At 45.2% G+C, this 15,054-nt stretch overlaps 1 protein-coding gene across 5 annotated transcripts in view; it reads right to left on the bottom strand.

Moving 5' to 3' along the window:
* Window positions 1–15,054, bottom strand: part of LOC126203328 (lysine-specific histone demethylase 1A) — a 100,386-nt gene that overhangs the window by 35,685 nt on the left and 49,647 nt on the right. For all 5 annotated transcript variants that reach the window (XM_049937599.1, XM_049937598.1, XM_049937597.1 and 2 more), the window contains exon 8: window positions 2,173–2,448. In XM_049937599.1, coding sequence (XP_049793556.1) covers window positions 2,173–2,448 — 276 coding nt within the window. The remainder of the gene's footprint in view (window positions 1–2,172; window positions 2,449–15,054) is intronic.

Here is a 15,054-nt window from a genome sequence, read left to right as displayed (position 1 = left end):
ACCTTACGACTTATCTTAGGTGAAAGATTAAGAAAAGGGAAACCTACGTTTCTAGCATTTGTAGACTTAGAGAAAGCTTTTGACAACGTTAACTGGAACACTCTCTTTCAAATTCTGAAGGTAGCAGGGGTAAAATACAGGGAGCGAAAGGCTATTTACAATTTGTACAGAAACCAGATGGCAGTTATAAGAGTCGAGGGGCATGAAAGGGAAGCAGTGGTTGGGAAAGGAGCGAGACAGGGTTGTAGCCTCTCCCCGATGTTATTCAATCTGTATATTGAGCAAGCAGTAAAGGAAACAAAAGAAAAATTCGGAGTAGGTATTAAAATTCATGGAGAAGAAGTAAAAACTTTGAGGTTCGCCGATGACATTGTAATTCTGTCAGAGACAGCAAAGGACTTGGAAGAGCAGTTGAACGGAATGGACAGTGTCTTGAAAGGAGGATATAAGATGAACATCAACAAAAGCAAAACGAGGATAATGGAATGTAGCCAAATTAAATCGGGTGATGCTGAGGGGATTAGATTAGGAAATGAGACACTTAAAGTAGTAAAGGAGTTTTGCTATTTAGGGAGTAAAATAACTGATGATGGTCGAAGTAGAGAGGATATAAAATGTAGACTGGCAATGGCAAGGAAATCGTTTCTGAAGAAGAGAAATTTGTTAACATTGAGTATAGATTTAAGTGTCAGGAAGTCGTTTCTGAAAGTATTTGTATGGAGTGTAGCCTTGTATGGAAGTGAAACATGGACGATAAATAGTTTGGACAAGAAGAGAATAGAAGCTTTCGAAATGTGGTGTTACAGAAGAATGCTCAAGATAAGGTGGGTAGATCACGTAACTAATGAGGAGGTATTGAATAGGATTGGGGAGAAGAGAAGTTTGTGGCATAACTTGACTAGAAGAAGGGATCGGTTGGTAGGACATGTTATGAGGCATCAAGGGATCACAAATTTAGCATTGGAGGGCAGCGTGGAGGGTAAAAATCGTAGAGGGAGACCAAGAGATCAATACACTAAGCAGATTCAGAAGGATGTAGGTTGCAGTAGGTACTGGGAGATGAAGAAGCTTGCACAGGATAGAGTAGCATGGAGAGCTGCATCAAACCAGTCTCAGGACTGAAGACCACAACAACAACAACATGCCTCTGCAGCTGTTGTTCGCAACTGTCATCTACGGCACACAGTGCACCACAGTTGCCTTGGTTCCCATACTGGATAGCATGATTGTTTCTACCCTTGACTGAAAGCTAATTAGAATGCCCTTTTGGACATCAGATACATCGCTGCATTTCCACATTAAAAAAATGCCTGCTCTGGTTTCCACAACCTCTATACATGCTTTACATACATTCCACTGTTAGTGCTGCCACCTGCCATCTGTGAATTGTTATTGCACATTGACATCTAACATAAGCAGTGGCCACATAAATATGAATGGATGTTTATACAAAAGAGTGCTAGTTTCACCAAAAATACATGTTATAGTTTCAGGTCCTTACTAATGCCTTACACCAACAATGTGAAGAAAGCTTCCTTACTGGAGTATTTGCGAACACAATTTTACAAAAGGGAAACATGTAACTTTTTCACACTCTTATGAGGCTGCCTGTAAAGAACACAATCTTCACAAACAAATTTATACGCATCACCATTTGATGTATTACTCATGTAGATATCTAACATATTATGTCAGTTCATGAATCTTATGACATTACTGCAAGGATGACTACACCAAACAACTTTCTGTTCATATCTTTTAACAAGTAAGTTTCTCAAAAGACAACAAACTATCGTCACTGCTACTAGAATATAGACAGTGCTGAAAGCTACATCTCACAGTGAATTATATTCGCAGTCATGTCTAATAAAACATTCATTTGTTTGTTTACACATTAAGTAAAAGTACTTCTACTTAATAATCAGTAAACACAGATGTTGACTAATGAAACTGAAAATAGTTCTTTAGTTTCATGTAAAATTTAGGTTTTTTTTAATGCTCAAAAATGCTTAGCAAACAGTTCTTCTCTCAAAATCTTAAGTACCGGACTTTGATAAGAACCCAATACTTATGTCGATACTTCTCCTCTTTTTACTACTTCTGCTAGTACACCTATTATTACAGTCAAACAGTGCAAATATTACATTATACTCTTTAGTCTATTGGTCTTACCTCAACTCCAGTGTTAGAATATCTTACGTGGCGTACCGCAGTTTTCAGTTTAATGTCCAAACCCTCGCTAAGAGCAACTGGCACACATGAGTATCCATTTCTCACAGTCAAATGGCTACCAGTAAACTCAAAATCATCATCTTGATCCCAGTGTTTCAAAGACAGTTTGTCCAGAGGTGTGGCATTTGCAAACTCAAGATTAGCAAAGTGCCAATCCAGAATTTGTCTATCACGAGGTGATAAGTATACATCCGAGGGTGGTGAAGCATCTAATTCCTGCAGGATAACGGACTTGGTATAAGAAACGTAATAACTCATGTGTGATGTCATAAATCAATGGTTGAAATAATTTCAGGAAGAAACTGCAACCAACATGTGAATATATAACATATTATAGTTATATCTAAAAACAAAGATGATGTAACTTACCAAACGAAAGTGCTGGCATGTTGATACACACACAAACAAACACAAACATACACACAAAATTCAAGCTTTTGCAACCAACGGTTGCTTCATCAGGAAAGAGGGAAGGAGAGGGAAAGACGAAAGGATGTGGGTTTTAAGGGAGAGGGTAAGGAGTCATTCCAATCCCGAGAGCGGAAAGACTTACCTTAGGGGGAAAAAAGGACAGGTATACACTCGCAAACACACACATATCCATCCACACGTACACAGACACAAGCAGACACTTCTTGTGTCTGTGTACGTGTGGATGGATATGTGTGTGCGTGCGAGTGTATACCTGTCCTTTTTTCCCCCTAAGGTAAGTCTTTCCGCTCCCGGGATTGGAATGACTCCTTACCCTCTCCATTAAAACCCACATCCTTTCGTCTTTCCCTCTCCTTCCCTCTTTCCTGATGAAGCAACCGTTGGTTGCAAAAGCTTGAATTTTGTGTGTATGTTTGTGTTTGTTTGTGTGTCTATCAACATGCCAGTGCTTTCGTTTGGTAAGTTACATCATCTGTTTTTATATATAATTTTCCGACGTGGAATGTTTCCCTCTATTATATTCACATATTATAGTTAACTTTATATGGAATTTTAATTTTATCCATGGCTAGACGGAAGGCACGTCATGGATGTTATTTAAAAATATAAGAGAATATTTCAACTCAATGGCATTTTTATAATGTCGGTCACAACAACATTTTAATTGTGGTTGTGCCAAAATATTCTCTTAAATTGTTAAACTCTTTAACATTAAAGAAATCCACATTTGCAACAACAACAATAATAATAACAACCATAAGAAGGAGAAGAAAATCTGCAGCTGGAATAATAATAGGAAAAAATAATTATTCATGGAAAACAACTGACATTAGAGTCAAAGAACACTTGGTATCCACAAATGAGTAATGGGTTTAATATTAAAAGCATTACAAAAATTATTTCCGAGCTTAAAATGGCTAAGTTATAAGCAAAGAGAAAGTACTAAGCAGTATGAATGGTGGCGCTAGTCTAGTCACCAAGATATAATACACAAAAGAAATAATTAGATATTCTAGTTGCAGACAGACTCAATCTTCATGAGCATATTACCAATGAGAGCATTTAGTTTAGATCTGGCAAATGCAGAACAGTTGAGGTAAATGGTGACAGATATAAACCACAGTCTAGTTATCACATTCCAAGTACAATAACATAAGGCAGCAAAGACCCAATCTGGTTTAATGGTACTATTTACATTATGTTGCAAAAACAGAGACTGCTCCACTCTCGCTATAAAAACAACTGCAGGAAAACTGATCTTTAAAAGTTAACAGCAACTTATGTGTCTGTAAGAATGGCCACACATGAAGTGCACAATAATTTTCAGTCAGATCGTGGCAAAAGGTACATCATAAAATCCACGGTACTTTCGGTTATACATAATATCAACAAATGAGCCCAAACCTTCCATTCAATTTCTCATGATCTGTCTGATGCTGAAACTAAAGAGAGAAAGCAGAAATGGTAAAGTCAGCATTTAGAAATGCATTAACCCATAAGGATATTACCATACAAATGTTTTACCATTCACAGGCTCACAAACGACATGTATTGATATTAGCACTACCAATACTGAAAATCCGTTGAATATGTCATGGAATAGCTCCTTTACTATAGGGAAACACTTGGGCAGAGATTAGTCTCACGTGACAGGTCATCAACGTTTACAAGAAGAGTAAAAGAAAGACACACAGAATTATAGACCAATATTGCTAACATCTGTCTGTTGCAAGATCTTAGAACATATTCTACACTCAAGCATTATAATGTTCCCAAAGGAAAGCAAGCTTCACTAAAAAACAGCAGGAATCTGTGAAAAAGCACTTGTGTGAAACAGAGCTCGCTTTATTTATACATGGCATCTCACAAATAACAGATGCAGTTGAAACGGTAGATTCTATCTGCCTGGATTTCCAAAAGGTGTTCAACACTGTACCAATCGCTGACTACTAATATAGCTACGATTATAGATTATCAAAACAAATATGTGACTGGCTCAAGCAGTATTTGACTAATATAGCTCAGAATGTTATATAGGGTGATGAATGTGTTACACAAACTAAAGTAACATCAGGTGTGCCCAAAAGAAGTTCACCTCTCATGTTTTTGTTATAACGTCAAGTTTAACAAATATAGTTCAGAACGACACAACACATATAAGTCACAGAGTAAGTTGACAAGCAAGACATGTGTACACGTTAGCATTCAAATGAGCACTGAGTCCCAGTCTAGCGGCCGCTGCTCGGCTGGTCGCTTAGGTGGCGCAGCTGCTGCATGGCTGGCAGACAACGCTGCACGTAGAGGACGCACGTAATTGCGCGGCGGCGCTTTGAATGATCGGTGAGTCACAACATTTTTCCCCCTTTGAAATTGTTGCACTGGTCTTGATGGAGGTGTCCTGGAGATGGCTAACGTCCATAGGCGTTGTTTGACTCGGCGTAAAGTCTCGAGGAGGAGGCTTCCCGTATGGATGGAAGTGTCCCCGATGATAACGGGTCGAGATGACAGGAGACGTAGGGGTCGAATCTGCTGGGGCCCCCTGCACCAATCTGCCCGTTGAGGCAAGTCCGGTTGATATGACAGAAGACATTTGTGATGTGTCGGCGTCCGCTGGAGGAGGAGGATAGTAGATTTGCTCTGACAGAGGATGGTCATCCGGTTCCTGCATGGGCACGTCTCCTGGTAGCATCCGTTCTTGTGCTGGCATCGCGCTGACGGTGAGAGGGCTGCGTTGTGAGTATTGAGAGATGCCAAGATCCCAAGCGTCAGGTAGGGCCAAAAGTGGTGTAGTGGCATTCGGAACAGGTGTTGCTGGCACACGAGGCCGAAGCTGGTCCGAATGACGCACTGCAACACCCATGTCCGTCTGGATTTCATATAGGTGTCTGCCACGGTGTCTTAAGATGCGGCCCGGGCTACATTTTGGCCGCCTGCCATATCCCCGTACCCAGACGAGGTCATCGGCGGTGAACCGGCCAAGGGAAGGCACCCGCGGCCGTGAGGTGGGAGGCCGCAGAAGATGAAGTAGCGTGCGGGGTTGTCGGCCATGTAAGAGCTCAGCCGGGCTGTGGTCGCCCATGGGGGTGAAACGGTAAGACACCAGAACTGGAGAAGCGCATCATCAGCAGCAGAAGAAGTCAGAAGTTTCCGCATCCGAGCCTTAAATGTGCAGACCAGTCGTTCAGCCTCACCGTTGGATTGTGGATGGAACGGCGGGGCCGTGACATGCATAACGCCGTGACGAGCACAAAAATCCGCAAATTCGGAAGAGGCAATTGCGGACCATTATCAGTAACAAGAGTAGAGGGGAGGCCTTCCAAAGAAAAAATGCGGGCGAGAGCACTGGTGGTTGCCGCGGTGGTAGGCGACGTGCAACGGACAATGAAAGGAAAGTTAGAGTAGGCGTTAATTACGAGGAGCCAATAAGTACCTAAAAAGGGTCCCGCCAAGTCAGCATGAATGCACTCCCAGGGCTTCTCAGGCGAAGGCCACGGTGACAAAGATGACTTCGGGGCAGCGGCCTGTGATGCACAAGGGCCGCAGGCAGCGACCATGTGTGCTATTTCAGAGTCGATGCCAGGCCAGTACACATGACGGCGCGCCAGAGATTTTGTGCGAGACACAACCCAGTGCCCTTGGTGAAGGAGGCGCAAGACCGAAGCACGCAAAGACGCAGGTACCATGACACGCGGCGAAGCATTGTCAGTGGAGAGGAGGATAACACCATCCTTAGCCGTGAGGCGGTAGCGCAAAGCGTAGTAGTTCCGCAACGGATCAGAAGTCTTAGCGGACAGGCGATCTGGCCAACCCTTCTGAATACAGTGTAAAACCCGGGAGAGGGTAGGGTCAGAACTCGTAGCAGCCGCCATCCTGTCCCCAGTGATGGGGAACCCGTCCACAACCCGCTGCTCGGCAACATCCAGGTGGAAACACAAAAGTTTGCCCCTATCGAATGCCTGATCAGGACCCATGGGAAGGCGAGACAGAGCATCAGTATTTGCATGTTGAGCCGTTGGCCCGAAATGAATCTCATAATTGAAACGAGACAAGTAAAGAGCCCAACGCTGGAGGCGGTGTGCAGCCTTGTCGGGAAGTGACGTTGATGGATGAAACAAGGAAACAAGTGGTTTGTGATCTGTAACAAGATGAAATTTTGAGCCATAGAGAAAAACACCAAACTTATGAAGAGCATAAATAATGGCCAAAGCTTCTTTTTCAATTTGAGAATACTTTTGTTGGGCATCCGTGAGCGTTTTGGAGGCATAAGCAATGGGTTGGCCCGAACTGTCAGAAAAACGGTGCGCAAGGACTGCACCGACCCCGTATTGAGAGGCGTCTGTGGCAAGAACAAGATGTTGGCCAGGTCGATAAGTAGCCAGGCAAGGGGCCTGTTTTAGCAGTCTTCAATTTCTGGAAAGCCGCATCGCATGACGTGGACCAGTGAAAAGGCACGTTTTTATGCAACGGCTGAGCCACCGAAGCCGCAGACGGTAAAAACTTGTGATAGTATGCTATTTTCCCCAAGAAGGCCTGCAGTTCCTTAACAGATGTAGGGCGAGGAAGGGCATCGAGCGCAGCGACAGTTTGCTGAAGCGGACGAATACCATCCCGAGAGAGTTAAAACCCCAAGCACGTGATAGATGCCTGAAAAAATTGTGATTTCTGAAGATTACACTTAAGACCGGCAGTCTGCAAGACATGAAAAAGTGTGCGGAGATTTTGAAGGTGTTCTTCAGTGGTGGAGCCAGTGACAACAATGTCGTCCATGTAATTGATACACCCAGGGACAGGGAGCAATAATTGTTCCAAGAATCGCTGAAAGAGAGCAGGGGCGCTAGCAACCCTGAATGGCAAGCGTTGGTACTGATAGAGGCCGAAAGGCGTGTTAAGGACCAGAAACTGCCGGGAAGCAGTGTCGAGAGGAAGTTGATGATAAGCTACTGACAGGTCAATTTTAGAAAAATACTGGCCTCCAGCAAGTTTAGTGAACAGTTCTTCAGGACGGGGCATAGGGCAAGTGTCGATGAGGCATTGAGCATTTACAGTGGCTTTGAAATTGCCACAGAGACGAATATCACCATTTGGCTTAGCAACGACAACGACAGGAGAGGACCACTCACTGGAAGTGACAGGAAGCAAGACCCCTGAAGTAGTGAGACGATCCAACTCCCATTTTACCCGATCACGAAGGGCCACAGGAATGGGCTGAGCCCGAAAAAACTTAGGCCGAGCAGTGGGTTTGAGTGTGATATGAGCTTCAAAGTCATTTGCACGGCCTAACCCAGAAGAAAAAAGGGACGAAAATGTCATTGACAAGGAATCCAGTTGAGCATAAGGAATAGCATCAGAGACAATATTGACAGAGTCATCTATGGAGAACCCAAAAACGCGAAAGGCATCAAAACCAAAAATATTTTCTGCGTTGCTCTGGTCGACCACAAATATGGGAACAGTGCGAACGACGGATTTGTAAGATACCTCAGCATTAAACTGTCCCAAGAGAGAAATCTTCTGTTTATTGTACGTCCGTAATTGCCGAGTGACAGGTGACAGGAGTGGAGAACCCAACTGAAGATACGTCTGAGAATTAATTATAGTGGCAGCAGAACCGGTATCCACTTTCATGCGAACATCTCGACCAAGGATTTGGACAGTGAGGAATAACTTCCCTCAGGGAAGAAGTGCAACTGACAGACAACACAGAATCAGAATCAGCGTCATGTTCATGAACATCATGTATGCGGTCGGATTTGCAAACGGAAGACACATGACCTTTCTTTTTGCAATTGTGACACACAGCCCAACGTTGGGGACAATCCTCGCGTGAATGTTTTGTAAAACACTGCGGACATGAAGGAAGTTGCCAGGGGTTTTGCTGCAGTTTCTTAGCGGGTTGTCTACGGCTAGGCCGAGGCTGCGTGTGGGAGCGCACTGCGGCCACGTCGGCCGGCGGGGACGCACCGCACGCGTCGTCAACAGCGCACAGAGATTGTATTTCCCCGACATCACCCCATGCCTCTATTTGCGCCCCAGCGGTGCGAGAAATTTCAAAAGACTGCGCAATGGAGAGAAATTCATCTAGAGTCAGATTCGCCAACTGAAGGGCACGTTGCCGAACTTCTTTGTCGGGCGCTGACCGGATAATAGCATCCCGTACCATGGAATCGGCATAGGATTCTTGGTGAATATCAGTAACAAATTGACACTTTCGACTGAGGCCGTGAAGTTCAGCAGCCCAAACGCGATAGGATTGACGTGGCTGTTTTTGACAACGATAAAAGGCAACACGAGAGGCTACCATATGTGTTTGCTTTTGAAAATAGACAGACAGAAGTGAGCACATTTCAGCAAAGGACAAAGATGCAGGATCCTTCAAAGGAGCCAACTGCGACAACAACCGATACATTTGAGGTGAAATCCAGGAAAGGAACAGAGACTTACATGGTTGTTCGTCCGTGACATGAAATGCCAAGAAGTGCTGACGAAGACGTTTTTCATAATCAGACCAGTCTTCCGCCGTCTCGTCGTAAGGAGGAAAAGGAGGTACAGCCAACGACGAGAAATGCCCCACATTTGACGCCGCGACGAAATCGCGAATCGCCGCTGTTAGAAGCATTTGTTGTTCAAGGAGATTTTGCAATAGTTGCTTGACAGTAGCCATGGAATCCTGTGGGTCAACGGTGAAAAGGAAAAATCCACTACCTCGTCGCCAATTGTTATAACGTCAAGTTTAACAAATATAGTTCAGAACGACACAACACATATAAGTCACAGAGTAAGTTGACAAGCAAGACATGTGTACAAGTTAGCATTCGAATGAGCACTGAGTCCCAGTCTAGCGGCCGCTGCTCGGCTGGCCGTTTAGGTGGCGCAGCTGCTGCATGGCTGGCAGACAGCGCCGCATGTAGAGGACACGCATAATTGCGCTGCGGTGCTTTGAATGATCGGCGAGTCACAACAGCTTTCACTATACATAAATGATAATAAGGTCTCTCATGTTTCCACCACACGTAAACTATTTATAACACAGGATCAGCAGCACTATGGAATTGTTTGCTGATGATACTGTTGTATTCAGAAAAGTGTTAACTTTCAAATGACAAGAAGGAGCTGCAGAATGATCTGACAAAACTTTAATCACAGCTCGATTTCAATTTAAATAAATGTAATATTATGTCTGCAATAAAGAGGAGGATCCCCACAGTATCTGATTACAAAGTTAGTGTAGAACATCATAAGCATTCCCATTGTGTAAAAGTATTTAGTGGCAATACTCTGAAGCGACATGGAAAGGGACCATAATATACAATCAATGTTAGGGAAAGCAAATGGAAGACAGATTTGTTGGAATGGTTTTCGAAAAATGCAATACACTTGTAAAGAAAACTGCATATGAGATACTAAAGTGTTCTACAGTATTGTCCAAGTGTTTGGTATATTTATCAAACAGGTATGACAACAAACATCAAATGAATTGGCAGACGTGCTGCCAAGATTGTAATAGTTTGGTATGGCCTATATGAAGGTTTAATATAAATGCTTGGGGAACTGAAAGGGAAATCCTTGGAAGAAACATGATGATGTTCTTGCAGGGTAAATTTAGAGAATCTGCTTTAACAGACTGAATGACCATTATGCTACCACAATCACACACCTCTATTAGAGAGCACAAGAAAAAGGTGAGAGAAATTAGGGCAACCACAGAGGGATGTACACAGTCTTTATTTCCCTACACCCAACATGCAAATGGAATAAAAAAGATGATGAGTCGCAGTAGGCACTGTCACAATATAAGCTTTTGGCCAATAAGGTGCTTGTCAAAAATAAAACACACACACACACACACACACACACACACACACACACACACACACAAACGCAACTCTCACACACTCATACACACATGATTGCAGTCTCTGGCAGCTGATGGCAGTGTGGCTTCAGCTACCAGAGACTGCAGTCGTGTGTGTGTGTGTGTGTGTGTGTCATCTATTTTTGACAAAGGCATTGTTGGCCGAAAACTTATATTGTGACAGTCCTTTTGTAGTGCCCATCTGCAACTCAGTGCCTACAGTATATGGTGAGTAACAACTATCCTTTTCGTAATATTGGTACATTCCTTCTTGGATTTTCCACTGTTTGGAATAAAAAATGAAAATTAATAATACTGGTATGATATAAGACTGTGCTGTGTACAGCTTGTCAGCAGAATAATGAATTCTCATCTTGTCAATGCTGTGTTCCACAATAACAGGCATGAACTACATCATGCTGTTTTACTTTTATACTACCACTGTTTTATCTTTTAAATGTCACATTACATGCAGTAATCCACATATTACTACACCTCTGCCACCCCCTCCAAAGTACACATCACACAGTTTCCATAGTGCTGCCACCACCAGGGACCGCCGATTGTGGCCCTGCAGCTCAATCGCCTGCAGTCAAGAACCAGTGGCCCCTGGCTCGCAAATGCTCTTTACAGTGCTGTGCACAAGGCTCCAGCCGGCAGTCTGTATGCATCAACAATTTCCATCATGTAGTCTGTAGTCATCACTAATCTTGTACCTGTCACTTACAGGTATGCTCATTGTATTACTTATGTTCACACTGTCATGTTGTGGTTTCTCATAGTTGGTTGGTTTAAAAAAAAAAGGGGGGGGGGAGACCAAATTGCTAGGCCATTCATTGATCCCTCGTTCCGATTAAAATAATTCCACAAGGATGGGAGTAAAAGAATCGAGACACACAAAACAAAGCTGGAAGAAAGGAAAAATCAGAAGAATGACAGAAGGGCAACAAGCACTACAAATAAAAAAAAAGGGGACAAGAAAACCAGACAGAGACGCAAGAAATAGGTAGAAGCAATTAAAAGAAGAACGCAGATTACCATGACTGTCTGACCATGAGAATAAAGAGAAGAAGCCAGCCACTCTGCAACACATTAAAACCTCCACCCTAAAAGCACTAGGGTGAAAGTGGGCAATGCAGCAAGAGGTGGACGACCATCATTTGTGAGCCACAGCGTCACTGAGGTGGGTCCTCGTAACAGAGGAGGTAACCATATGGAGCCGACAAAGGACAACAGATTATCTGCGAAAAGCCCGAGGGAAGACTTTCACACATTCATAGTCTTCTTAATGACACGCTGTTTGTTGTGCATATTGTTATGCCACTCCATCTCCCAAAGCCGAAAAACATTGCAGCGTAAGACAGAACGCAGGTCAGTTTCAGAGATGTCCACCTCCAGAAGCGGTTTCTCGGCAGCCTGTTTGGCCAGCCTGTCAGCAAGTTCATTGCTTGGGATTCCGACGTGTCCTGGGGCCACACAAACATCACTGAACAACTGGACCGTTCCAGGGCAGAGATGGAGTCCTGGATGGTCGCTACCAAAGGATGGCGTTGGTAGCACAGGTTGATAGAGTGTATGGCCACAAACTCTGCAGTGAATACACTGCAACTAGCGGGCAAGGAATGCTGTTCAATATAGCCTCTGTGGACATAGGCGAAGCCAACATTACCATCAGCCGTCAAGCCATCGGTGTAAACAACTTCAGAGCACCGGAACACGTCAAGAATCGAGAGGAAGTGACACAGGAGAGCGGTGGGGTAAACGGAGCCCTTAGGGCCATGCAAAAGGTCCAGATGAAGCTTCGGCCGAGGTGTACACCGTGGAGGTGTACGTGAATGGACCTCAAGCAGAGGTGGTAAAGGGAAGGACTCCAGTTCAGACAGAAGGGATCACACGTGAGCCGCAATTGTTGGCCCTGACCTGGGAGATGGACTGCCGTTGGTGGAAAAAGGAGGTGGTAATTTGGATGCTCACGAGAACTACCAATGTGTGCAACATAACTAGCGAGCAGTTGTGCACATTGGATCTGCAATGGAGGGACTCTGGCCTCCACCAGGACACTGGTCACCGGACTCGTTCTAAAAGCTCCTGTCGCTAGGCGAACACCACAGTGGTGCTCTGGGTCGAGTAAACACAATACTGAGGGTACCGTCGAACCATAAACCAGACTCCCATAGTCAAGGTGGGATCGAACAAGGGCTCTGTGTAGAGCTGCAGCAGCATAGAGCGATCTGCACCCCATTTGGTGTTGCTCAGGCAGCTGAGGGCATTGAGGTGCTGACAGCACTTCCACTTAAGCTGATGAAGGTGAGGAAGCAAAGTCAATCAGGCATCGAAAACCAGTCCTAAGAATTGATACGTCTCCACTACAGTGAGTGGATTGTCATTACTGCAAAGTTCTGGTTCCGGATGAATGGTATGATGCCGACAGAAGTGCATAACACACGACTTTGCAGCTGAACACTGGAAACAGTGGGCTAGAGCCCATGACTGCGCCTTGTGGATGGCTGCCTGTAGGTGCTGCTCAGCAGCGCTGATGGAGCAGTACGAAATGCAGAAGTCATCTGCATATCGAGAAGTGAAACGGACAGCACTATAGCTGCTGCTAGACTGTTAATGGCCACTAAACATAGAGATACACTCAATACAGAGCCCTGCGGGACCCCATTCTCCTGGATATGGGGGGAACTATGGAAGGCACCAACTTGGACACGGAAAGTATAAAGTGACAGGAAATTTGCCTCGCAGACCCCACTTGTATAATGTGGCAAGGACATGATGTCGCCAGATGGTGTCATACGCTTTTTGTAAATAAAAAAAGACGGCTACAAAGTTTTGGCGTCTGGAAAAGGCTGTTCGGATGGCAGACTCGAGGGATACAAGGTTATCAGCGTTACAGTGACCCAAGTGGAAACTGCCCTGGCATGGAGCCAGTAGTCCACGTAACTCCAGGACCAAACCCACCTGCCGACACACCATATGTTCCAGCAGCTTACAAAGAACATTGGTGAGGCTGATGGGCCGATAGCTATCCATGTCAAGTGGGTTTTTACCGGGTTTGAGCACAGGTTTGATGGTGCTCTCTCGCCATTGTGATGGAAAGACGCCATCGCACCAGATCTGGTTGAATAGAATGAGGAGATGTCGCTTGTAGTCGGACAAGAGATATTTAATCATCTGACTGTGGATCCAATCCGGCCCAGGAGCGGTGTCGGGGTAATGTGCAAGGGTGCTGTGGAGCTCCCACGCTGTAAATGGGGCATTATAGGGTTCACTGTGGCATGTAGTGAAGAAGAGGACTTTCCTTTCCGTCCACTGTTTAAGGGTGCGTAAGGCTGGGGGTTAATTCGACACAGAGGCTTGAGCTTAGTGCTCAGCAAAGTGCTCGACAATCGCATTCGCGTCGGTAGATAACACACCATTGATGTTAATGCCAGGGACACCTGTTGGGGGCTGGTACCCAAAAACACGTCTGATCTTCGTCCAGACTTATATCTCCCAACACACCTGTTTCCACCTTTTTATAAGCCGGCAAGAACAGGCAAGGAGCCGTTTAAAGGCTATTAGGTGCTCTAAGGAAGGGTGCTGCATATCTCGCTGAAGAGCTCGGCGACGCTCTTTAATTGCCTCAGCAACTTCCGGCGACCACCAAGGTACTGACTTTCGCCGGGGGGCACCCTAAAGAACAAAGGATTGCATTTTCTGTCACAGGGTAATGCAGAAAGCAGGTGTAAAGTTTAACAGTTGCCATAGCTCAGCCAGGTGGTGGAAAAAACTGCCACAACTGGAGGATGACATGATCGGGAGGCTGGGAAGGCATGGAACATTCAATGAGGCAGTTTACGCCTCAGGGTCACCTGTTGCCACCAACTTATTTCCTGAGTAGTCTATATCCATTGTGTCTGAGGTTCCAGCGAGATCTAGGTCCTCAGCGGACACCAGAATCTTCAACTCATCCCCAGATGCAGAGCTTGCAGGTAGCAGTGGTGTGGGTGCCACCGCAATTCCCTTGGTCTTGGGGGTCTTCTTCTTGGATTTCTCTCGCTGCTCCTTGGGTTTCTTTGGCTGGGAGGGCTTCACTGATTCAGTCTCTGGGACTGACGATGATCGTGAAGCCCTATGACCAGCTGCTTTTGGGCACTTCAGCCACTGGTCGGTGTCATCTTTCCCACTAGTAGAAGCCTGGGAGGGGAGTGACCCAAGACACCCCTTCCTAGCTAGAGGAGCCGAAGAAGACTTATGGTTCTCCGGCTGAGAAGTGGGGACTGGTGTCCCTGATGGTTAGGGGGAGGGGGGGGGGGGAGGAAGTGCTCCCAAGGTAGGTGGTGCGGGAGCAGGGGCAGGTGAAGTCTTCTGACTCTGAAAGGTGACTGGAGTTGGCGGAACTGATGGGGATAGAACTGTTGTAGCAGCAGCCTAAGACGACATCATACCTACAAGGTGTTGTTGTTGTTGTTGTCATCTTCAGTCCTGAGACTGGTTTGATGCAGCTCTTCATGCTACTCTATCCTGTGCAAGCTCCTTCATCTCCCAGTACT

Source organism: Schistocerca nitens, chromosome 9, assembly GCF_023898315.1.
Source record: "Schistocerca nitens isolate TAMUIC-IGC-003100 chromosome 9, iqSchNite1.1, whole genome shotgun sequence".
Lineage (NCBI taxonomy): Eukaryota > Metazoa > Arthropoda > Insecta > Orthoptera > Acrididae > Schistocerca > Schistocerca nitens.
Note: the sequence above shows the minus strand (reverse complement) of the source record. Positions and strands in the feature narration are given on the sequence as shown.